Below are 25,120 nucleotides of genomic sequence, written 5' to 3' on the forward strand. Positions count from 1 at the left end.
TTTTAACGCGATAGCGTTAAGGAGCTCGTGTCGCAGAAAAGCCGGTGTCGTCGGTGTCGGGTGTCGGCGACCGCGGCGTTGGCCGTGAGCTATAAATCACGGCAGGCACTTCATAAGTAAAAAGCAACTTCCAAGATGGGCTGGGTGGGAATCGAACCAGGGTCTCCGGAGTGTGAGACGGAGACGCTACCACTCAGCCACGAGTTCGATGCTAGAAAGCGGTACAAACGCGCTTCTAGTGAACGCGATGTTGCCTTAAAAACGCGCCGTAGAAAGTTATACTGCGGTGTACATCGGTAATTATGAGCATGTAACTTACGGAAGTCGCATTTACACGAGTAGCGAAGTACGTTTCCGCTACATTTCTTCTGCGCTTACGCACACGCAGAGCCATCTTGCGGGAAACACAGAAGACCCCCTCCTCTCAATGTACGGCACTGCCCCGACAGGTGGCGCGCCATGCGCGCATTGGGGCTGTGCTGTGCGCGGACCGGTGCCAGGCGCGTTGCGGCCCCGACTCACTCTCCCCTGACGACGCTTCGCCGTGCTCCCACGCGGGTTGCAGAATCAAGCGCCGTTCCTTTCTTTAGATTACTATCTGTCTATCTCTCTGCCCGTGCCGATCACGACGTTTGGCTGGCGTAGATCGTTTCCCCCTCCGAGACACCGAGTTCTTTGGTTCGTTCCGTTTGCTCAGGCGCACATTTCGTTGCCGCGCCGAACGCTGCATTGCTCGACGCTCTCCGCGTGATAGGTGGCCGCAAAGTCCGATGCGGGGCGCCTCGTAAGTGATTCCTGCGCCGTAGCGCATTGTCTTACACCCCTTGGCGGGTCGATGGGAACGCTGTCGCGTTCCACTCTTGAAGGCGAAGCTTAAGCATCCTACAATTTTTGTGGACAGGGCTCGGGTTAAATTCTGAGACTGCCTCCTAGTGTCCATGCGAATCGGATCGATAAGAGGAGGTATCTAGCTCACGTGATTCGCATCGTAGATAGCAGATAACCGGCAGTCCGACAGAGTATTTTAGTGTAGAGAGGATGAAAACACTCTGCTGAGGTCAGCCGAAGAGATTTGGTCAGGAACTGAGGTCAGGAACTTTTAAGGCATGAGGAGGGTTTGTTTGAAGCAGGACAGCACTCTTAAATGTGCTACGTCATTGGGGCGCGATTTTGTGCTACAAGGATAATCGACTGCAAATCTTGCCTACGCTCCCCCCTCCTCCCCCCCCCCCTTTTTTTCAACATTTCCCGCCAGGCACTTCCCTCTGAAAAATGCGACCCGTCTCATAGTTCAATAGCGTTCCCGAGAAAGAAAAAGAAAAAGAAATTGGAACTTTCTCCCTAAGACGGAGCATTCAAAGTGATAGCACGGCTTAACGTTGCGCTCAGGTACTAACGTAGTGTGCTAACAATACGCGAGTGACGCATGGCGGTACGCTGCACTCAAGATAACTGCTAGATGTGCAGTAAGAACAGCGCTTTAGAAGATATCGGGGGGGGGGGGGGGAGAGAATTCCATAAGTGTCCACCTAGTTGTAATGTCCATTTCAGCAGCGGAGCTTCTTGGGCTTGTTGGTGCATGACTTGAATAACAATGAATAGCAATGGATCGAATAGTTATGCATTGATATGTCCTGTTCGTCTGCTGCTGAAGTGCTCATAGGCTGGGGGCACCTGACTCCTTCTAACACGTACTCCAGTCTAGCTTAAACAGCCCAGCTGTTTGCTTAAAAAAGAACGGTCAGTGGTAATTTAGCGATAATTGCGCAACAAATGCGTTAGGATCACGTCGTACCTCTTTGATGTTCCGGATTCAAGGGGTGAAACTGCGTTCTTCACATTGCAAAGTGTCGTCACACTTTGGACACACACACACACACACACACACACACGCACACACACACACTACATATATATATATATATATATATATATATATATATATATATATATATATATAGAGAGAGAGAGAGAGAGAGAGAGAGAGAGAGAGTCATCTCAAAAGAAGCCAATAAACACTGACACCAAGGACAACATAGGGGAAATTACTTGTGCATGTGTATATATATATATAAACACATGCAGGCTTCTTTACTGCGTGACCGGCTTCCCCCACATGAAATTTTTGCCACTTTTACACTACTAATGCTCACGCATTAAAAAGGGAGCGTCTGCAAGCAAACTGCCAGAAGATCGCGAATCACCACGCTTCCATTCTTTCTGAAGTGTATATAGCCGCCATTCTGTAATTGACACAGAGAAACCAGGCGGCCTGCTTTTGGGGCTATTCTCGGAGCCCGACGCTGTGTTGGCCTCTCGGTTGTTTCCTCTCCGGCGTAAAAGATTGCCGCGCTCACGTCGATGCCGAGAACGAGAGCGGGGTCGATGGGAATCCCGAAAGCTGCCGTTGATTAACGAGCTCCATCTCCGGCCGTCCGGTTCTCGGACGTAGCGCGGGCGAATAAGCCCAGCTCCGCGAGCCAATTGATTTGATGTATAGCTGGCAACGTGCCTCCCCCACTTCTTCCACTTCCTTGACATCCGTCCCTCGTCGCTCGACCCGGGGTCCAGAACCAGGTCAGATTTCGATGACCCGAACCTGGGATGCGCACTACGAGGTTATCTTCTGGTCGATGAAGTAACCGTACGCTTTTTTTTATTGGACCGTACATAATTCTCTTTTCAATCGCCCGTAGCAGATGGCACAATTCTATTTCGTTAGCTGGATTACTTAAAAAGATGTACAATACTTGTGCGAGAAATCAAAATGCCAAGTCAATAATGCAACGAAATTTAACTAATTAAGTTATGGAATAATTACCTTAAGGAACATAACGAAATTTAGAAATTGTTGTCGGTGACTTCATAAGACGTACACAATCGGAACGAACTCTCAGGATGACACCAGTTTCGAGAAATTCATTCCCAAATTGTGCCACGAAATACATTGGTGTCCCAGTTATTTTTCTGCTTCAATACATTAGACAGAGCTTTGTTAAAACAGTAAATCAAATGTCAGTGAATGTTTACTGCAAGTTCGTTGGCGCTAGTCACAAGCCTGGGGGAATTCTGTAAGTGTCCACCCTCTGGAGATGTTCATTTTGAGTGCTATTGAAGTGCTGATTAGTTGGGAGCGCCTGTCTCCTTCTGACGTGGACCCCAGCCCAGCCAATCAGAAATTCAGCAGCAAAATGGACATTTATAGAATACCCGCCCCTATTCCCCCCGTGGTGCACAGAAAAAATTCAGCTCGGACGGAAGACAAAGGTGACTGGAAGTAGTTGGGAGAGGTCAATGTCCTGCAATGGAGATGAAACATTTTGATGATGGTGACCAGGAAAAGACGCCTAAGTATTTCACACCTCGTCTCTGGGAATACGTATTAAAAGAAAAAAAAAGAACTGTGGAAGTACATGAAACAAGGAGGTTATAGTTTAGGAAGAATCAGTTTAAGCTACTCCTGTTGGATGCTACCCAGGTCGTAGCCAAAGTTTAGGCTAAACCTTTTATTTCAAGGCGTCATTGGAGTGCCTCTTTAGTCAGAAAAAGCAAGCTAAAAGTCCGAAAGAAGAAAGGAATAACCAGCATTAGCTTAAAGGTTAGCCTAAGTGGCCAAAGCGGAATTACAGATGTAGAAAAAGAAGTACCGGCTATAGAAGAAATCGCACTCGAAGGTAGAAGAGAAAAAGAAAAAAAAAGTAGCACGAGCGATGACGCACTGGCAACTGAATCGTTCGGCAGATGCTTTTGATTCCGGACATATATATATATATATATATATATATATATATATATATATATATATATATATATATATATATATATATATATATATATATATATATATATATATATGTATATATATATATATATGTTGTTTCACAAGGGCGTCGGGACAGGTGCGTTGTTCCTAGCAACGTGTTACCCTACCCTGCCCGGAGTTTTCTTTCTTTTTTGTCGTGACGTTGTACAATTTAGTGGTTACCTTATAGGATTTCTGTTGGCAGTAGTGATGTTCTACCGCATGGCACAGGCCGGTCTCGAAGTAATACGTCCTCTCTGCCCGGCGACAAGGGTGCGGTTAGGTCGAGGTAATTTTGCCCCTGCTGCCACTTCGTCTGACACTTGGTTATAATTTCATCGCGCCTATTACTGGTCTGACCCAATCTCCCTCGATGTTCCGAGAGCCTGATTATTGTTCGCTTACCTTTCACTCGCACTCGTTCGCACTGGCAGGTGTGCCGTTTCACTTGATTCGCTGAGGGCGTAGGTTTTCTTAAATAAAAGATGGATGAAATTGAATTGAAATTTGATTTATTTATAAAGTTTTCTGTTTGAAGAGGAGAAAGGACGAAGAGGCGCGCGATGTATGACAGAGGTTCATACTAGAACTGGTACAGCGCAACATACAAAGCAAGAAACAAGCCGAGCCGGTTAGATAAAGGAACAGAGCGCTGTGTTTTCTTAAAGGAAGAAACAAGCCGGCTAGGCTTGTTTCTTTCTTTGTATGTTGCACTGTACCATTCTACTTTAGTCTTTAGATTTGTCTTATTGAAGTGTCCTACTTTAGTCTTTAGATTTGTCCTGTTGCTCTCATTTCCTCTTTTCTTTTTCTTCCCCTCGTTCCTATCTTCCATTTGTGTGTTGCTGTCACCTCCCTTCAGAAGAGTAGGCAGGCGTTGTGCCCCTTCCGGTGGCAGTTGCCAGCCTGCTCCTCGCTTTCCCTTTCCTGATACCTGTGTATATGTGTAATGTGTTCAAAACAAATAATAATAATAATACCAGTTCTAGAATGCAATACCAACTCGCCCAATCCTCAACCCTAGAGGTCCATACGTTACTGTACGGTCCAGCTTGGCTTTGCGGTCGATCGGCTATCGCTGATATATAATACGCAGTACGTGGGTTTGTGTGACTTCCATTCTTGCGGCTTCGGACGTTCTTGTGTCGTTATTTATTACGCTTCATCTTTTTTTTCTGTTTCCGAGCAATAATGCTTTTATTTTTTCTTCTGAACGCTGAAAGCAACAGGTACGTGCGCATTCCTAATCACTGGGAACGGTTGCATTTGTAACGGACAAATTTCTTGCAAAGGGATCAATTTACAAAGTCTCAAATCGGCGCTTGAAGCGCGAAGTACGCAGTTTAGGCAAATACATGTACCCCGCATATCATTCCCTTGCTCACTGAAGCCACCCTTGCAGCCCCCGCGTCTGGTTTTCGTGTTGTAACTTTTCTAGGAAACTGTATTGGTCTAAGTACGCATTCATTCACTTGCTCTATCAGCTCGGGTAGCGGGGTCGATTCAAGGTGAGCGTTAGTTAACGTTGGTCATGTGTCAGGCAGCGCTCGTCCAACATTGGCTATGCTTACACTGCAACCGGGTTGGCGACGTCGTGGGCGATTTCCAGGAAGTCTTGAAAGTTAGGACTGTGAGCATTGTTTACAGTCCTGACACATTTCAGGTAGCATGCCGTCTTTATCGCTGCGAATTCTGTCCTACAGTTCAATCAACGAACTTGTCCAGCTCTCTGTCGTAATCATTTCAAATGATGCTGGCTGTTGACTGCGCGTGACAAATTTGTCTGCGCGTGGGTTGGTGTTGTTGCGTGTGCGATACGTTGCGTAAAAAAAAAGTCGGATTTACCTGAATATATAAAATATTATGACGCCAAGTAAACCGACCCACACAAGAGAAGAGAACGGGACAGGGCGCCGCTCGCAATTACCGTTCTCTTCTCTTGTGTATGTCGGTTTATTTGGCGTCTTCATATTTTATAATGAACAGCTACCAACTAGCCCAACAAGAATTGCTTTGCCTGAATAATTGGGTTTGATTCTGTAAAAGCGCTCTCTCGCGATATTTTTCACTGCTCGTATTGCCGTTTTCAGGCTTTTTAGGCGACATGAGCCCATTTCGGCTCGTGGTCACTCACTCACTCACTCACTCACTCACTCACTCACTCACTCACTCACTCACTCACTCACTCACTCACTCACTCACTCACTCACTCACTCACTCACTCACTCACTCACTCACTCACTCACTCACTCACTCACTCACTCACTCACTCACTCACTCACTCACTCACTCACTCACTCACTCACTCACTCACTCACTCACTCACTCACTCACTCACTCACTCACTCACTCACTCACTCACTCACTCACTCAATGTTTAGATAGAACACACTTGTACATACGAAGATACCGGTACGCAGCGGCTCCATCCCATTGGTCGAATGACGAAGCACCGCACTGACACCCAATCAGACCCGCATAGGCGCCATACACTAATGACCAAACTGTACGAATCTAACTGCAACATTATGATACAGCTATGCGGAAAATAAGGTGAAGATCGATAGGTAACGTTACGCTTATTGTCGTCGGAAACAAACGCGGCCTATACTGTTACCGAAAGACTGTGGTGTTACGCACTAGAAAGAAATGAAGAAGTAAATGAAGAAATGAATACTATACCACCGCAGCGTTCTTCCTTTCATGCAAACGGTTAATCCACGTGGATCTAGAGTTTCTCCGAACGCGTGACTAAAAGAAAGAAAGAAAGAGAGGGAGAGAAGAAGAAGAAGAAGAAGGAAAAGAAAGGAATAAGCGCATGCGCAATGCTCAAGCGAGACAGCTATACTTGGCAAAGGTCTGGCTCACGCCCGGGGCTGTTGTTCGTGCTCTAAGAGTTCGAATCGGACGCGTCCCGCATCAGCCCAAGCTCATCAGACTTCTTTCTCCCGATTCGCTCCCTCACCCACCTCCTGCCTTCCCCATTACTCGCACGCTTCGACGCAAAACGCGGCTGTTTCGCGAAGCGTCGATATCGGAGAAACCGAGCACCCCAGGAAGGACCGTGTTTACGCGTCCCAGACTCTTGCCTCGCGCAAGACGGAACGCGGAGAACGGCTTGCCGGTACATTCGCGGGTCCCAACGTCGGTACTCTGCGCCAGAGAAGCCCCGCACATCCGCGCGCCCTTAGGTATAGGTGTTCCCAAGATAGAAACACCCCGAGCCTGTGGATGAAGTAGCGACTTAGCGCGATAAAAACACGAAAACAAGAAAGGTAGACAAGGACAAGTCCTTGTCCTTGTCTACCTTTTTCGCTTCCGTGTTTTTATCTGACTAAGTTAGTACTTCAATTATGGACGACGAACTAGCCCAACAATCGAGCCTTCTGTGGATGAACTCGGGCCACGTTCTCCCGCTGGCGCGTGCGTCACACGAAGCGATGGGCGCCCACCACATCCACACGGAATATGTTCTATAGTTTCGTTTTCTTGAGGCGAAAACCGTAAGTGGCTCGTTGCGATGTCTCATACTCAAAAAAAAAGCGGCGTCTAGTCCAGTGAGACAAAAAGACACCGTCACCAGGAATGGCTCATACCCCCGTAAGCAAGAAAAGATGCAACGGCTGAATATGAATGAAGAAACGTAAGAAAGAGAGAACGAAGGAAAGAAAGCAAGAACATAAGGAAGGAAAGAAAGAAAGAAAGAAAAAGTGAGAAAGAAAGAACGTACGAAAGAACAAAGAAAGAGAAAAAGAAAGATGGAAAGAAAGAGAGAATGAAAGAAACAACGAAGGAAAGAAAGGCAGAGCGCAAGGAACAAAAGAGAGAAAGAGCGAACGAAAGAACAAAGGAAAAGAAAAAGAAAGATGAAAAAAAGAGATAAAGAAAGAAAGAGAGAATGAATGAACCTTTAGGTAGTGCATCAGGCGCTCGCATGTGCCGTTGAGGAGGTCAGCCTACAGCACCTTATGTACGTTCACTTCACACTGCAGCTCGCTCTGTCTTGCAAGAAGTCTGATCCCTCCGATCGTATAACTTAATGCACAACCACGTGTGCAGCAAGCAGACTATCGCGTTCACGTGTTATCGGAGCGTAATATTTACCGAATATTTTTGTTTATTTGTTCCTTTGCTTACGCTTGTTGTTGCCGAGGAGAAAACCAAACGACGTATTTGCCCCATTTTAGTCTGCTATTCTCATGGAGTCATCATCATTATCGTCATCACCCTATGTTATGATGCCCACTGCAAGACGAAGGCCTCTCCCTGCGATCTCCAGTTATCCCTCTCCTGTGCCAACCGATTCCCGCTAGCGCCTGGAAATTTCTTAATTTCATCACCGCCCCGAGCCTTCTGCCGTCCTCGACTGTGCTTCCCATCTTGGCACCCATTCTGTAACCCTAGTGGTCCACCGGTTATCTAATCTACGCATAACGTAACCTGCCTAGCTCCATTTTTTTTCTCTTAACGTCAATTAGAATATGAGCTATCCCTGTTTGCTCTCTTCACAGCTCACAGCTCTCTTCCTGTCTCTTAACGTTATGGATAACATTCTTCGTTCCATCACTCTGCGCGTTCCTTAAGTTGTTTTCGAGCTTCTTTGTCAGTCTCCAATTTCTGCCCCATATGTCAGCAACGGTAGAATGTATTGATTGTACACCTTTCTTTTTAATGATAAAGGTAAGCTTCCAGTCAGGATGTCACAATGTCTGCCGAATACACTCCAACTCATTTTTTTCTTCTCTATATTTCCTTCTGATGATCAGGGTCCACTGCGAGTAATTGACATAGGCGAACGTACTTGTTCACAAACTCTAGAGGCTGACTGGCGCTTTTGAACTATCATGCCCTCGCCCGGCTATTCATCATTATCTTCGTTCTCAGCATAATAATTTTCAACCCCACTCTTACACTCTCTCTATCAAGGTCCCCAATCATTTGTTGTAACTCGTTCCCAGTGTTGCTGAGCAGGACAATGTCATCTGCAAAAGGAAGGTTGCAGAGATATTCGCCGTTGACCCTTACTCCTAAGCCTTGCCAGTTTAATAGCTTGAATACTTCTTGCAAGCACGCAGTAAATAGCATTAGAGAGATTGTGTCTCCTTGTCTGACCCCTTTCTTTACAGGCATGTTTTTACTTTTCATGTGGATAATTAAGGTAGCTGTGGAATCTCTGTAGATGCTTTCCAAGATATTTACTAAACGTCCTGTAGTCCTTGATAACGTAATGCATCTATACTTGCTGGCATCTTAAATGAATCAAATAATTTTTTGTAATCTATGCAAGTCATATATAAGGCTGATTGTATACTCAGCGGATTTCTTGATTTCCTGATTGATTACGTGGATGGGATCCATTCTAGAGTATCCCCTCCTGAAGCCTGCCTGTTCCCTGTTGCCCTTATTCTATTGGAGATTACATTGTTGGATATTTTATATAAAATTGGAAGTAAGCTAATGTGCCTATAGTTTTACAATTCTTTAACGTCTCCCTTTTTGTGGATTAGTATAATATTGACATTCTTCCAGTTCTCTGGGTCCCTTGAAGTCAATAGACAGTCCGCATAAAGGGCCGCTTGTTTTTCAAGCTTCGTGTCTCCACCATCTTTGATTAGATCGACTGGTAGTCTATCTTGTACCGCTTTTCCCCGTTTCATGCCTTGCAATGCCCTTCCAACTTCATCGCTAGTTATAGAAGGAGCCTCTGTAACCTGTTCATTACTACTTTGAATGGAAGTATTGTGGTTGCTTAAGGTGCTGTAAAGGTTAGCATAGAATTGTTCCCCTGCTTTTACTATATATTCGAGATTGCTGATGATATCACCCTGCCCATATTTCCGTGCATACAGCTTGGTTTGTCCGATGCCCAGTTTCCTTCTCAATGTTTTCAGGCTGCGTCTATTTCTTACTGCTTCCTCAGTCTTTCTCACGTTGTAGTTTCGAATATCCCTTATTTTCTCATTGTTGATCAGTTTTGACAGTTCCGCGAATTCTATCTGATCTCTTGTGTTGGACACTATTCTTCTTTGTCCTTCCTTTATTAGGTCCTTTGTTACTTGAGATAGCTTACTTACTGGTTGCCTTGGTGCCTTACCTCCCATTTCTAATGCTGCTTATGAAGCCAGCCTAGTTAAGGTTTAATTCATTTCTCTATGTCATCTTCATCTCTATGTTCTAAGGCTGCGTATTTGTTTGCAAGTGCCTACCTTAACTGGTCTGCTTTTACCTTACTGCGCCTAGGTTGGCCTTTTTCTTCTTGACGAATTTTACTCTTTGTCTTTTCAAATTGAGGTGAATCCTAGACATAACTCACCAATGATCACTGCTTCTTTACGCTACCTAACACTTCTACATCCTGCCCTGCGCTGGTATGGGCAGAAAGTATGAAACCAATTTCATTTCTTGTGTCACCATTAGGGTTTTTTCCAGGTCCATGTTTTGTTCCAACGCTTCCTGAACAAGGTGTTCATTAGTGGCAGCTCATTCCTTCCTGCGAATTCTACCAACAACTCTCCCCTAGTGTTCCTAGAAGCCACACCGTAGTTGTCAATTGCTTGTTCACCAGCCTGCTTTACCCCCCACTTTTGCATTGAAGTCGCCCATCAATACAGTATACCGAGTTTGCACTTTTCGCATCGCAAATTCAACATATTCATAAAACTGGTCTGTTCATCGTGACTGGAGGTAGGGGCGTAGGTTTGTACTACCTTTATTCTACACCTCCTATTCAGCTATATTACGACTACTGCTATACTCTGACTAATGCTGTAGAATCCGTCAATGTTGCTCGATATGTCCTTATGGATTAGGAATCGTACTCCGACCGGTTTCTTATCTGGTAGTAGAAAACAAGACGACCAAGGCGGGGGGATAGGCAACTGCAGATCATTTCTAAGAGCTGAGGTTTCTTAACCTGTCTTGAATATGTGCATGGCGTTCAAACGTTCCACCCTCGCTGCCGCGGTCGGAAACGAACCCGCTACTTCGTGTTCGGTAGCAGTAGTCATAACTGAGCCACCGAGCAAAGTTACTCTATGCAATTAACGCCTCCTACTTTGTTTTCGCTATCTCCCTTAGTGAGTACTAGACTCATAATCGATACTAGATGCGTGCTACACGAACAAGCATCTGGGTCATCGAGGGATGCTTGCTACTTTATGACACCGTAATTCTTTTTTTTTCTTTTTGCATATAGCCTGAGGGTATATATCTGAGGCTGAATAATTGAAATCGCGAAAACTATGAATGTCAATTGTTTTCGTCTTGAGATCTGCGCAAAGCAACTTTCTTCTACGCGAAGCAAGAACTACTGCTCACCGATCGCTGCTTTCCGGATGCCTTCGGAGCGGTGTTCACCGAAGGCGGCGCCATGCTGTGCGAACTTCGACTCGCCAGAACGCCGTCTCTATTTGAGCCAGTTTCAATTTCGAGCAATCAGCAGCTGTGCCGAACGATATCTCCGCATCGACGAACAAAAGGGCTGATAAGCACCTTTCCCCCGCAACATTTGGAACACTGATAGCGCGCTAAGGAAATCGCGACGCAGCCCTGCATTAGTGTCCTCCGATTCGCCACGCCGGCGTCTTATCTATGGGCGTTTTACTGTATCTATCCATCGTTTTATCTACGCATCCTGTCCTTCACGTTCGTCAGTGTAACACTAAGCGCAATATAACCACAATCACGAATATCTATAGAACACTGTCGTTGTATTTTTGCCCTCCCCCCCTCCCGGATGCAGAATGATATGAGACAATGGTATCTCGACGAGACAACGCCGCTAACTCCTGCCACATCACGTGGTACGTGTATCCAGATTCGTTATCTGCAACAATTCGCGTACAGCAATTCGGAGATCCACCTCTCTCCTGATCTTCACACGCAGCGCTGTATTAAAAAAGGAGACAAAGAAAGATGAAAAAAAAAGGCGAATTTGGTGGTTATTGGTTGGTTTATAGCAGCAAAAGTTATGCAACGAAATGACCGTATGCCACTTTTGACGTGGGCTGGATCGTCTCGGAAGGCTCGCTAATGCCGCTGTGTCCTCTGCGTTATGAATTATTGAGTCTTGCGCCGACTACAGGGGTGTCTACAGGGGTATTACTACAGGGGTGGTAGTCTGCGTCCACACGATGATCGCTGTAATGAAAATGTCGATCGCTATTGACACTATAATAGAGCTTCGTTTCCTCGCAGTGTATGATGAAACTTCCATCAGCGGACATTTCGAACGGCACTTCCCAGTGGACCAAGGCAGCGGCGGACAATATTAAAAACAGCGGGGCACTCTTCTTAAAAACAGTTCGATGTCCAATCAAGAACTAAGCAGTCGTCCACGTATTTAAAAAAAAATTAATGAGAAAAAGGAATTGTTCCTCGAACGCTCTCAGACAATCCTCCGTCTGACTGTTAAATGTATGTAGCGAGGCACGACCATATGCACACTTGTTTTGCTTTTGTAGGTACGGGATATCGTTTGCCTTTTTTTCGGATAAAAGATGAAATCAAGTAAAGCGCGATCATTTCCAGAATGCTTTCAACAGGAGTAGCTGCTCTTGTACATAACCGAACAGAACCAAATTCCTCAATGCACTTCTGAACACAAGTTTGTTGGTCGAAATGCGGCAAGGAATATTAGAGGTCCTTCGCACCTGCAGAGGAGTTTAAGCCATTGTCTCAGTGATCATTTATAAAATCCTGCATTTCATTACAGCTTTTTCCAAAAAGAACCTCTCCCTTAATTTGAAAAAGTTAAGCGTGTCCTGCAAACAAATGGCCACACACTTGTGCGACGTGTCTTTCTCGGAAAGTGCGCGGCGAGAATACCTTTCTAGAATTGAAGGTTTCTTGAAAATTTCTTGAAATGCAATTTTTTTAGTTATTCTCAACTGCGCAGTGAACTGTTTTCCCCATGAACTGGTTTTAATACTTCGTCCACTTACAGCAACCTTCGAGATGCCTGTAGATTTAGTAAAGCAATGAAGGGGGCTAGTTGGTGAACGTTCATGGTTATATTGCGCTCAGTTTTACACAGACGATATTAAGGAAGGACAGGACGTGGACGGACGTAGCGCAAACTACCAACTGTTTATTACTGTTTAGTGTGTTTAGTTTACTGTTTACTATTTAGTTTGCGCTACGTCCGTCCCCGTCCTGTCCTTCCTTAATATCGTCTGTGTAAAACTGAGCGCAATATAACCATGCCTGTAGATGAAATCTCGAGAGTTTACCGGTATCGAATTCATTTTCCCAGACAGTCCCACAAGCCGGTCGTACGATCGTAGTGCTAACAAACCTTTACTGTCAATCCGCTCGTCTCATTCTAAACCTGTGAGAAGAGGGTTAGCAAAAACGTGCTTCATTAACGCAATAAAAATATGTAATGCCAACATTTGGGAATTCTAGTTTCAGGTAGCAAGCCACGTGTTTTCACGAGGCTAGCTGTCATGGATATCAAGTTATGTCATGGTGTCCGTACCAGACGGTTTGCTAAAACAGGCGCAATAGAACAAAAATACGTGCTCTCAACAGCAGGTGTTGCCAACGTTGACGAACGAAGGAAAGAAGGAACGTTGACGCACGCACGCACGCACGCACGCACGCACGCGCGCACGAACGAACGAACGAACGAACGAACGAACGAACGAACGAACGAACGAACGAACGAACGAACGAACGAACGAGCGAGCGAACGAACGAACGAACGAGCGAGCGAACGAACGAACGAACGAACGAACGAACGAACGAACGAACGAACGAACGAACGAACGAACGAACGAACGAACGAACGAACGAACGAACGGTTGCGGTATTTTCTTGTATTCGGTGCCTTTCGCAGAACTTAAAGCAAAAGAGCACAAGGAGCACACGTGAATGCCATCTTTTCTGTTGTGAGATACAGTTAGATACAAGTTAGATATAGCCTGTGTCGGAAAAAAAATAAGCAGGAAACGGCACTGAAAATTTGAAAAAGAGAAGCATCGTAACACGTTTTCCGGTTGCAGTGCGCATATGTCACTTCTCGCATTCCATTAAGTTGTGGAAGAAGTTACGTTGGCCAAGCTTGCAGACGTGTGAACGATAGACTACTTGAGCACAGCAGTAGGTTAAAGAGAAAGACACCAGAAAGGGGCGGAAGGACGAAGTAATTTGGAAGATTCCAATAAGCTGTCACCATTATAGGGTCGCTTTCTTTCTTTCTTTTATTTTTATTTTTCTAACAAAGAAAAAATAGTGAGCGGCCCACTCGGTGGACTCTAAGTGGACTATTAGCAGACTCTTAGTGGACGCCAAGGGAAGGGAAGCACAGTCGAGGAGAGCACGAACTAGGTAATCTGATGAAGTCAGGAAATTCTTAGGCATAAGGAGGAGTCGACAGACGCAAGTCAAACGTAACTGGTAGGAGTGCTCGAATATTGAGAGTTCCGAATCGAGCCGAATATGAAGTATTAAAGAAAGAAGACTTCCGAATACCGAATCAAACAATATCGCCGTTAATGGCAAACATTATTCTATTCATATATAAAAGTTTGAATATGCGCACACCTCTAATAACTCTCATTAGATAGAGTTATACTAAAATAGGCTGCTGTTGGCCGTGATGATTACATCGATCAACAGAAAAGTAGTAGAAAAGTAGTTGTCGCAAATCATACAGAGAAAAGAGGCAGCGTTACGTATACTTGGATCAGTCGTGAACATCTGAAGTACACAAGATTCACAATTTTCGTAAAACGTTGCCACAATATCTGCCAAGTGCCATCACCAGCGTTGACCAAAATCAGTCTTCGTTCGCAGGAACAGTGCAAAGAAATCGCGCAACCACTTTGTTCGCAAGAGTACCACAATTCTTTAAGCTGAAATTTGGCCTTGGTGACACTCATTCGACAGGTGCTTTGAACATCTGGCATTTCCTACGGAAAAGCAGGAGCCAATGACCTTTAAAGCAGTTCGAGAACTTAAGCAAAGCGTACCGCAAAGAGAAGCAATGCGAACAAATATTGACGAATACTGTGAACAATGCATTCTAAACCGTTGGCCTTTCACGCGCCAACACGTGCAGAAGTCATCGCCGTGGTAAACACGATCCTTTCGATCGCAGGTTATATATATTTCACGTCTCGCGGTCTTTCTTTTTTTCTTTTTGTTTCTCTTGACGACACGCAGAGCCCCCTTGTCGCATCGCATCGTGGCTTCCTCGGTAATAATTCATCGCCCGAGGAGCGCGCGTCCAGACGCACTTAACGCGATCCCCAAATTGGGCGCCTAATGGACGCCTCGCGTTCGGGCACCGACTGCAGGCAACAGCCTCGCTGAAGGTTGCGCAGGCCTTGCCGGTCGCCTTTCATCTTCTGCATTGCTCATGCCCAGGTCAGCAACGTGTGCTTCGTTTGTTTCACTAGGTTTCATTCGAAGCTCTTTGTTTAGCGGCTCGTCGTCTGTTACTGGCTGCCACCACTCACGTGACCACTAGACGAAACCCACACTCCGCCTGTGCCACTTAGGCTTGCGCCTTTCCTCATTGCGATGTGTTAGGTCGTTGAGCGTTGGTTGGTTCGTTCCGTTTGTTTCTGTTTTGCGCTCTGCATTTCGTGTGTCTCTTTCTTTCTTTGTGAATGAGAGAATCGCTCACGTGACTGGCACACGAGGGCAGCACAAGCCTCTTCGTTTATACCACTTAAGTGGCACAGACGCAGTGACCAAAGCTGGCGTCAAAGGTTCTGGTTGGAGAACGGCACATATCTGGTGACACACGCAGAAGCGAACGGTACACATTTTTTGTTGGGATACGTAGATAGCTAGGTAAACGGAAAGAAAACCACTCTGGCAATGCCAAGAATGCCACGGGCAATAAGGAACCCCGCCGAAGAATCTACACACACGCCCCGATATGTCGCAGGCAGAGGCCATCCTTCGCCAAATGCACGCCAGATGGCGCCACCGTAGCAGGCAGCAGCAAACACGGACTCTTCACGAAGGGGCCTTGCTAGCGCAAATTAACGACGAGGATCTCAAGTGGTGAGTGGTACGCAGCAGGACGTACGCCCCCAGCGCCTTGGGCAAGGAAGACCTATACTTGCTATATTTACATTTTCACTGACGTGGTTGCAACAGGGAAGCACAGGACCGCGGTTGATGCTTCTGCTCACTTTTAGGCTCGTGTTTGTGCTCCGTCCCATTGAGCATCAATTACTAAGGCGGAAGCCTTATATGTTTAAGCGTTCAGTCCACCTTCAATGTCATTGAGCGTAAACGCGTCGACGGCACGAAAGGTACAAAAACTAACATCATCAATGGCTCATGCTCCTTAAGCAAGAAAGATGGATGTTAAAGATGGAGTATAAAGCGAATTAGAGAGATGATAAAGCAAATTAAAATGGATGATAAGGCGAATTAGGTGGATGACTAAGCGAATTAAGCATGGATGACTAATCGAATTAAGTGGATGACTCATGCGAGTTAAAGGAAATGAAATTAAGATTGATGACGGTGATTTAAGAGGGTGACTAAGCGAATGACGAAAATGACAAAGCGAATTAGGAAGATGAGCAAGCGAATTACGAGGGATTACTGAGCGAAGTAACTAAACAAAGTAAAAGGGGGTGAGTAAGCGAATTACGAGTGATCATTGAGCGAAGTAGGATTTGTATTATAGGGATAACGTAAGAGACCCTGCGAATTTCCCGTTTCATCCGCCTTTCCTTGAGTTCCATTTTCATCGTTCTTTTTTTGTGCTGTCTGACACTCCCAGGCACATGACTACGCTCGATCGAAGAGGTGGCGTGCAGGGCAGCATTTAGGGACCTTCCTTAAATGATGAAATGCGCACGCTTTTCATCGCTCAAGTCATCGCTCAAACGTCAGTTCGAGGTTGAGGTAGTAGCTAAGGGGAGTAAGGGAATGAGAGAAAGAGAAGAAGGGAGGGAAAAAACATAAACGCCCCCTTTTGTTCAAGCAGGAGGTACACGTGACTGACAAACTCAGTGTGCTTCGACATACGTATGCCCAGTACCGTACTCATGTAATTCCTGCCTGTTCAATTGAGAGTAAGATTTTGTGGCAGAGCACATGGCGAAAGCTGCTAGCACTTCCAATACAAATCAATCAATCAATCAATCAATCAATCAATCAATCAATCAATCAATGATTATGCTTCAGGATTTCGTGCGGCATGTGATTTCTAATCAGCGCTTATGAGTTAAGGTGGCCCCTTTATGAGGGGGCATACTGAACATGTGGTTATTCACTTTCTTTATTTCACGAAGTTTTTTTTTTCTGTTCAAACTCCACGAACACGCTTCTAACCAAAGCGCCAGCTCATAGTTGGGCCCTTGGCTCCTAGCATACATCTGGCTCTTAGCGCCTGGCTCTTAGCATGCCTTCTTTTGTGCTGATCCAGCTTGGTGACTACTTTTCTTGCAGAAGCAAAGATCCTGTGTTATTGGTCCTGCCGTGCCCTCGGCGCTGTCTTTGCATTGCTTACCAATGTTATCACGCGTGTAAACTGCTCTTGTGTGGAGACATTGAATGCAACCCTGTTCCCGCAGTTGAACATGTGTTTGAAAGTATAATACAAACACAGAAAGCCACCTATCAAGATATTTCTAACTTGATGACTCTGCAACACACACTTAGAGCATCTATTGAGCCGTTATTGGCTAGAATGAATAATTTTGATGAAGTGTTCACGGAATTCCACTCAAGTCTCAATCCAATGGCGCCAATCGAACAACACATGCGCATACTTCAACTTCCTTTTGGCACAACCATATCGATCCAACGTCATTGTCTATGGCATACCGGAAGTAGATCCTGAAGCCGAAAAAGATTTGAGAGATAAGGCCCGTGTCGAAGTGTTCGAGAAAAGGCTTGGTGTAAAGGTCTCTTCGGTGGCCCGTATTCATCTACTAAGCAAAAATAAAATGGTGGCAATAAACGTTCTATAATCCTTAATTTCCAAGATATCAATGAAAAAAAGCTATATTTTTGAATGTCTTTAAACTGAAGGGTTAATTCTGATATTTACATTCAGCATGACTACTCACAGGAAACATTGCGAAAACGGAAATTGCTTTGGGATTCAGCTGCAGAGGAGAGGGCGAACGATCATAAAGCTATATTATTTCACGAAAAAGTGAAAGTTAATAAGCAAATATTTGTCTGGGATGACTCAGCAAATAAACGAGTTTAGCTCCTTCAATCTTGGTCGACTTCAAATTGACAAAATATTTGCAATAATTCTGATCCTAGTCAACTGAGTATTTTAAATTTAAATGCACAAAGCATAGTTAACAAAGCAGAAACACTTGAAATCACGCTGTACACGCATGACCCGCATGTTTCTGTCATGACCGAAACCTGGCTTCTCCCTGAGATTACAGCTTACTCTATTTTTCCGCCCTCGTATACTATATTTAGGCGTGACAGAGTCTCACATGGAGGGGGCCTGGCGATATTGTTAAAAAGTAAAACTCCGGCAATTATGCTAGATAAGTTAGATAATCATGAGAGCCTCTTCCTGCAGATAACATAATCAGGACATATTATTTGTGCCGTGTACAGGCCACCATATGCAGACAGATTACATGCGCCGACTGCAAGACTGTATGTGCACATTTAGAGAAACGCCGATCATTGTAGCTCGGGATTTTAACTCTCCTGGCATTTACTGGGTTAACGAAAACATTGGAACTTCAGAAAAGTTAGAAATTCTTTCCGATATTATGCTCACCCATAACATCCATCACGTTGTTACTGAACCAACACGAATACATGGCTGGTCGAGTTCTATCCTTGATCTCGTGTTCCTAGACTGGTGCTTTTCAGAATTTCCTTCTGTGATACATGAGGGTATATCAGACCATAACTTCGTAGCTATGTAATTTTCTTTATCGCGTGTTCGACAAGCACTTCTGACAAAGTATAAGACCATAAAAGATTATTCAAGGGGAAACAATGAATCAATATTGGAATACCTGGAACTTGCTTTGGACACATTTTCGAGCAGCAGCATATGTGAATTGTGGAACACATTTAAAGATCACTGTCAATACAGCATCAGCATCCATAAACCCAATAAGAAGAAGCGCCTAAAAAAGTAAACTTCTGGATTAGCCGGCATATTATTCAATTAAAAAGGAAGGTTAAGCGTATCAGGCGGAAACATTCTGCTAGCTCTAGTATCTTGTACAACCTTAAAGTTCAGCTGACATCCAGTATTGAATCGGCTAGAGAACATTATTTTAATGAAAGCCTTCCACATTTATTAAAAAAAGATCCAAATAAATTTTGGAGTCACATTCGAGATTCTCATAGGCCCAAATATTAAGTTCTTGTTGATCAGAATGTTGTGACTTGAAACAAATGCATTGCTGAACATTTTAATACTTACTTTCATTCCGTGTTTTCTAAGTATGATGATTCTGAGTTCCAAAGCAATCCATCGGTTGATAATGAAGTCTTTGTATCATATAAAAGTGTGGTTGAAATGCTGCTTAGATCAGACCCCAAATGTTCTGCCCCTCACAATGTCCAAAACGCATTCTTGTGCCACTTTGCAGTCCCTTGCACATTTTTAACTATAACTTTTTGTCTCACCCTCTTTTTTGTTGAGTTCTGACTGGCTTCCAGGGAAAGTGTTTCCTGTTTATAAGAAAGGAGAACGGTTGTGTGTGAGGAACTATCGTCCCATTTCTCTCACATTCGTTTGTTGTAAAAAACTTGAGCATATTGTCGCTGGTCGCATTCTTCAGATATTGAATATTAACGCAGCTTTAAGCCTCTGCCTGCATGGTTTCAGAAACGAGTTTGCTGCTATCACACAATTAATTACGACCATTGTTAATTTCAATGCCACTTTAGATAGCTCAGGACAAGTAGACATAATTTTTTCTTGATTTTACTAAGGCGTTTCACAAGGTTTCGCAAAATAAATTTCTTCTCAAGCTTAAGATAATCGGGAATCCTCTAGCCCTCTTTAACTGGATTGACGCCTATTTAAAACACCATAAATAATTGGCAGAAATTGATGGCTCTTGTCCACCTCTTCCTGTCCCCTCATGTGTTACTTAATTTTTTTAGCGTATGTGAACGATATAGTTTATGCTATTGATTCCAGTGTTACTATTAATATGTTGCCTATGACTGCATGCATTGTAAACCGATCCACTCACCTTATAATCAAGCCTTTGTTAATACTGCACCGAATGATGTCATGAACTGGTGCGATAAATGGGGAATGGTGATAAAAAAACGGTATCCATGCGCATACGAGAAAATGCCACTGCAATTTGACTACTCCCTTAATAATAGACCTATTACTGATGTTACAAGTTACAAGTACTTCAATTTAGCCCCTCCACATAAGGCGAAACATTTCTCGATTAAACTTTCTGCATTCGCTGCTTCATAGGAAATTTGAAATCTCTCCTGACCCCTACTTCACACTCTCAGTTACATGGAAAATCCACCACAAACATAAATACACCTTAGCCCCCTACTTTTCACGGACAAACCACGATGACTATCAATCTTTACAACGAAGAATCACAGAATGGAGTTCATTACCAGAAGAAATGTTTGAAAATGAAAACTTTAGAAAAGCCGTTTCGAGCGTTTTATAATTGTCTCCCTCTATTCATGTTCTCCATACTCGGCCTGTCTGCTTTTAGTGATCATTCCTTTATCTTATTGACTTGCACTACTGCTTCTTGGTGTTCCGAATATTGTATGTTTTAGTTCTGCCCTACCTGTTTGGGCCACATGAGGCCTGCAGTATCGTGTAAATAAAAAAAAAAAGTTAAAAAAACCCTGTGCTAATAACCTGAGATTTTTCCTATCCCACACGCTGTTTGTATGGTGTTGAAACCCAACCAACCATCCCACTGGTATAAATGCCAGCTGATAGTCCATCGCCCACGTAGTGTACGTCACCATGCGCAGTCGTCCATTCTGTTTGCACTAAGGCCGAAGCAACCACTCGAACATGACAAACACGTGAAATCTGTTGTAATCTTGTGATCTCCGTCAATGTTGTTTCACAATGGATGGGAATGCAGAAGGAAGTTGATGGCAGACTTGGCAGAGCCGCCTTCAGCACGTCACCCCACGTTATTTCTCTGTGCCGCAGACATATGTGAGGCAAGAGCGACTGAGAGATTCTGGGAAAAACGCTGGAACAATGGAGGCTCCAAATGAAATCGTCGTTCTCGTTGACCTAAACTGTCGTAGGCAAACGCCAACGTGCGTCGTTCAATAAGACAGCTACACTTGTCCGCCAGTTTTCGTATTGTATTTTCGGATACCCCCACTTCACCGGGCTTCGCGATTTATGTTATAGCGTCAAATGCAATTCAAAATGTCAGCCCTTTTGTAACATGTCATGTCTCCCCTTCCCCTCTTACCCTACGTATTATTTTGCTCTTCCTACAGAGGAGATACTAAATCAGCAACTAAATACCAAGAAAAGGGAGAAGCAACCGGCCAACCGCGGGCAGATTTGAAGAGAACGTATGTTTAAATTCTAATAGCAAGTTGGAAACTCTGAAAACTATTCGAGGAGAAAGTGAAAAGAAGTTCGTAGACTCGCTTGCATTATTCAGCTCAGCTTCGTTCCATCGTTCACCGGAAACTTTCGCGAGCGAATTCTGCAGAGCTGTCTTCCACGCTCCAACACGTCGCAGCTAATTCGCGCAGGCAGCCCAGTTCAAACCAGTGATTAGAATCGCAGATTCACGGGTTTCGTTTTCTCGCGAAGGCGTGGCAATTCAAGCCCGCGTTGGAAGGACGAAAGAAGTTCATCGGCGAGTGCGAACACCCGGCATTTCGCCCGAGTTATATCTAGAGCGCAGAGTAATGAGCTAGCCGAATTGAGACTACAGATCTCAAGTCTCCAATAAGCCGCGTCGCGAAGACTTGGAGGCGCCAATTAGGATCGCAAATTCAGGCGGGGGAAGGGGGAGGGGTAGGGGGGGGGGGAGTCTCGGTCATACGAAACCCGAAGAAGAGACTACTGCGCCGACGGAGTACCCGTTTCGCTATGACGCGCTGCAGGCCGACAATCGCTGCAGATCGACAGTCGCTGTCCCGACCGAGATGTGTGAACGGGCAGTGTCTTACTGCGGCAGTTTCTGTATGAGAGGCGCCTGCGTTGCGTCAGTTGCTAAAAGACACAAATGCTGTTGTGACACTGAGTATGGAGAGCCGTTCCAGCGGAGGACTGCCAGGTGGAGAAAACCAACATCCACCCGTCATGTGGCAGGAAGCTGCAAAGGTAACCCGTACGGGTTTCTCATAAAGAAAGCTTCAAAGTTTAAGAAAAATTAGGCCTGGTCCGGGATTTGAACCCGGGACCAACATCGTTCCGGGACGGTCGCTCTAGTTTTTCCACATTCAGCGTTGCAGTGCCCCGAGTTGTCGATTAATTTGACCCCTCACCACGATATGCTAGTCTCGTGGTTAGACCAGGGGCGGTATTCTGTAGGAGTCCACCTATTCGACTGTCCGTTTCGGCCACTGCTGATTGGCTGGGGCTACTCTTCTCCTCCTCGCTCGTACAGCTGAATCCAATGAGCAGCGGCCGAAGTGGACAGTCCACTAGGTGGACTTTTAGAGAATAATTATGGCAAAACATATCTAATCATTTGACCTAGGCTTGAGATGAGACTTTGCAATGACGGATTTTGCCGCTGCTTTCTTGCTGACAGGGCGGAGAGCCAGTAACAAGCGCGAAATGGGATAGAAGCACGTGGTCGACGCTGTACGGGCACTGCCATGTTGCCACGGTTAGGGTGCCTATTACGATTACCGGCGGTAACTGCCACAGTGATTCTCGGTATACGACGTGCGTCGCGGAGGCCCTAAGACGTCACGTATCGCTGTAACGTATAATGTAGCGAGCGAAAATGCAACTATCCAGCGTAGCCGAAAATTAGCCCGTTAGGCCCGGGACTATATATCGCCGCGGAAGTATATAGCCTGCGCGCGTCTCGTACCTTCAGCAGTGCTGCAAGCAACTTGTCAGATGGAGTATGGACAAGCCTGCCAGGCACATATCTCTAGGATTCATTAAAGAGCCTTCTATAGTGCACTTGCGTACAACGCTCTTGTCAGGAGCCAAATGCACAATGCTGCGTGCTTTGCTGCTGAGGCAATTGTTGTTACTGTAGATCTCCTGAGTGGCTGTGGCGAAGAACATATGCACCCCCACACAAGTCACTACCTAGAGAGCAGGAGCGATTCCTCCGATCTCTACAGGTTCGTCCACGCCCGGCCACCCAACCATTCCCCACCCAACCAGAAATAACCTCGTAGCCCCTACACAATTCTCTCCGCAATGCCGCTTCTGCGCAGAGCCCGGGTCCCTCAGGCACATAGTAGGGGGTGGCAGAGCGGCACCATTAAATCCTTCGAGCCCTTACCTCACCGACGAGTTTGGGAGAGAGCCTTGGCCAGCTCCGACCTCGAGGATCAGCAACGGCTGATTGCGAGGGCCCAGGACGCGGCCCGAGCTCAAGGCATTCTGGAATGAGGACGCCTCTCCAAAGCTGCATCAATAAAAATGTTTATTCTCTATCCACAGTAGGGGATTGGCCATGAGCGGATTGCGACCGTGTGTCGTCTTCGTTGTTTTAGTGCGAAAGCACTACTAGCCTACCAACCTGGGTTTCGCCTCTTTCTGTGTGAACCTTCTTCATACCGCGCATTTCTTGACGCGCGTTTCGCGTGCACAACCTCTTCTTTTCCTACAGACAAACGCGCGTGCACATGTGTGAAACAAATGTGGAAAGTGAATGGGGATCGCCGTCTCAGAAATGTCTAAAGAAAAGATTCATCGCGGCAAAAAGCGCGGCGAACAGCAACGAGCTCGGCGACATGAAGCAGCGGGATTCGATCGACGAAGAAGATGTGGCCAAGCGATTGCGACTGCAGCAACGAAGAAGAGGATTCGCGGCGTCGCAACGTGCCAACGAAACTTCTAAACCACATTTCTCTCCTCCCCCGCTCTACTATTCAAATCTATAGTTTTGTTTTAATTCTACACATACTAGAAACCACCCGCTTCTTGGCCTATCCACCGTAGTGGATATGCGTCAGTGTTTGAGAGACAAGACAACAAATTGTTGAAGAACGACCGAAGCGACTGCAGATTCGACAGATTGCCCAAGCGTGCCAAGCGCGCTGCCGTAACGGATGAAGCCCGACTAGCCGCGGACGTTGCATGCCAGCATCGCAAGGCCGAGGAACGTCTGTATTCGGCGACGGCTGCGACGGCTTACGCGCGATATTGCGCGGTCGGCGCAGCGAAACCGCCTGTAAATGTAGAAACGCGCTTATATAGGACGAGGCGCCAGCCTTCTCGACTTATCGCCACTCGCATTTGGAGTAGGCCACGCGACACCCAGAGCTCGGCGCAAGCCCCGTCGACTCCGCGACGGCGCGGCGGTGTGAACGAGCATCGAGTGCCGGTACAATTTCTACAGCAAGGCTACAGTTGAGGCTCCATGATTAGAGTGTGAAATTCCTATGGAAATAAACACGTCGACAATATATTCACAATTGCACGTCCCAAGATGGCGGACACGCTCGACCAAGACACTGTACCTTCGTACCGGTACACGACCGTCAACGAACCCCACGGTCGTCAAGTGACTACACTGGAGGCGCAAGCCAAAAGAGCGCGGGTTTTACGATTCCAAGAAGCCTGCGAAGAGTGGCCTACGTTCAGTTTTTCCTTCGCAGAAAAAAATGGATGGGGCCGTAAGCGCCTCCAACACATCCTTTTTAATTGAACATGTTTCTGTGTCCTCTGTACATCCACGAAACCTAATAAAAGAATACACGTTTATGCCACGCTTCCCATGCCACTGTACCCGGCATCTCCATCACAGCGTGCCTTGTTGGTTTTGCTGCGAGCAGCAGTTCTGACTCGGGGCAGAGCACTTGCTGCTTGGGAGTTAGGCTGATACAGCTGACCGCGCCCGCTAATTCGCAAGAATTTCGAACGAGACTCACGTGACTAGGAAAGACAAGTGTGCAATGGTGCGGGGAAGCGAATAATGCGGCCTCAAGCCGAACACACTAACCATTGCTCCACGTCCGCCTTCTACTGCGATCAATGAAAAAACAATGTACGCAACTTTACACGTACGTGAAACATGTAGATGAAATAACGTCATCTTCATTTAAAATTCCAGTCACGCGTTGAGGAACGTAAATTGAGTATGCAGCGTCTGCGAACATGGACGTCTCCAGTACAGGACCATAACCGTAGCACTAAGGCGCCGCTATGAGGCGACCACGGCCAGTCTATATATGCCT

General features: G+C 45.7%; 1 protein-coding gene across 3 annotated transcripts in view; it reads right to left on the reverse strand.

The window, feature by feature from the left end:
• The window catches only part of LOC135911901 (5'-3' exonuclease PLD3-like), a 355,720-nt gene that overhangs the window by 67,229 nt on the left and 263,371 nt on the right, over nucleotides 1-25,120 (reverse strand). Inside the window, exon 1 of one of the 3 annotated variants that reach the window (XM_065444252.1) lies at nucleotides 11,120-11,235. The exons of the other annotated variants lie outside the window; for them this stretch is intronic. Within the exon in view, the coding sequence (XP_065300324.1) occupies nucleotides 11,120-11,173 (54 nt within the window). The 5' untranslated portion in view covers nucleotides 11,174-11,235. Of the gene's footprint in view, nucleotides 1-11,119; nucleotides 11,236-25,120 lie in introns of those variants that run through there. 3 annotated transcript variants of the gene reach the window in all.

This window comes from Dermacentor albipictus, chromosome 10, assembly GCF_038994185.2.
Source record: "Dermacentor albipictus isolate Rhodes 1998 colony chromosome 10, USDA_Dalb.pri_finalv2, whole genome shotgun sequence".
NCBI classification, from domain to species: Eukaryota; Metazoa; Arthropoda; class Arachnida; order Ixodida; family Ixodidae; genus Dermacentor; species Dermacentor albipictus.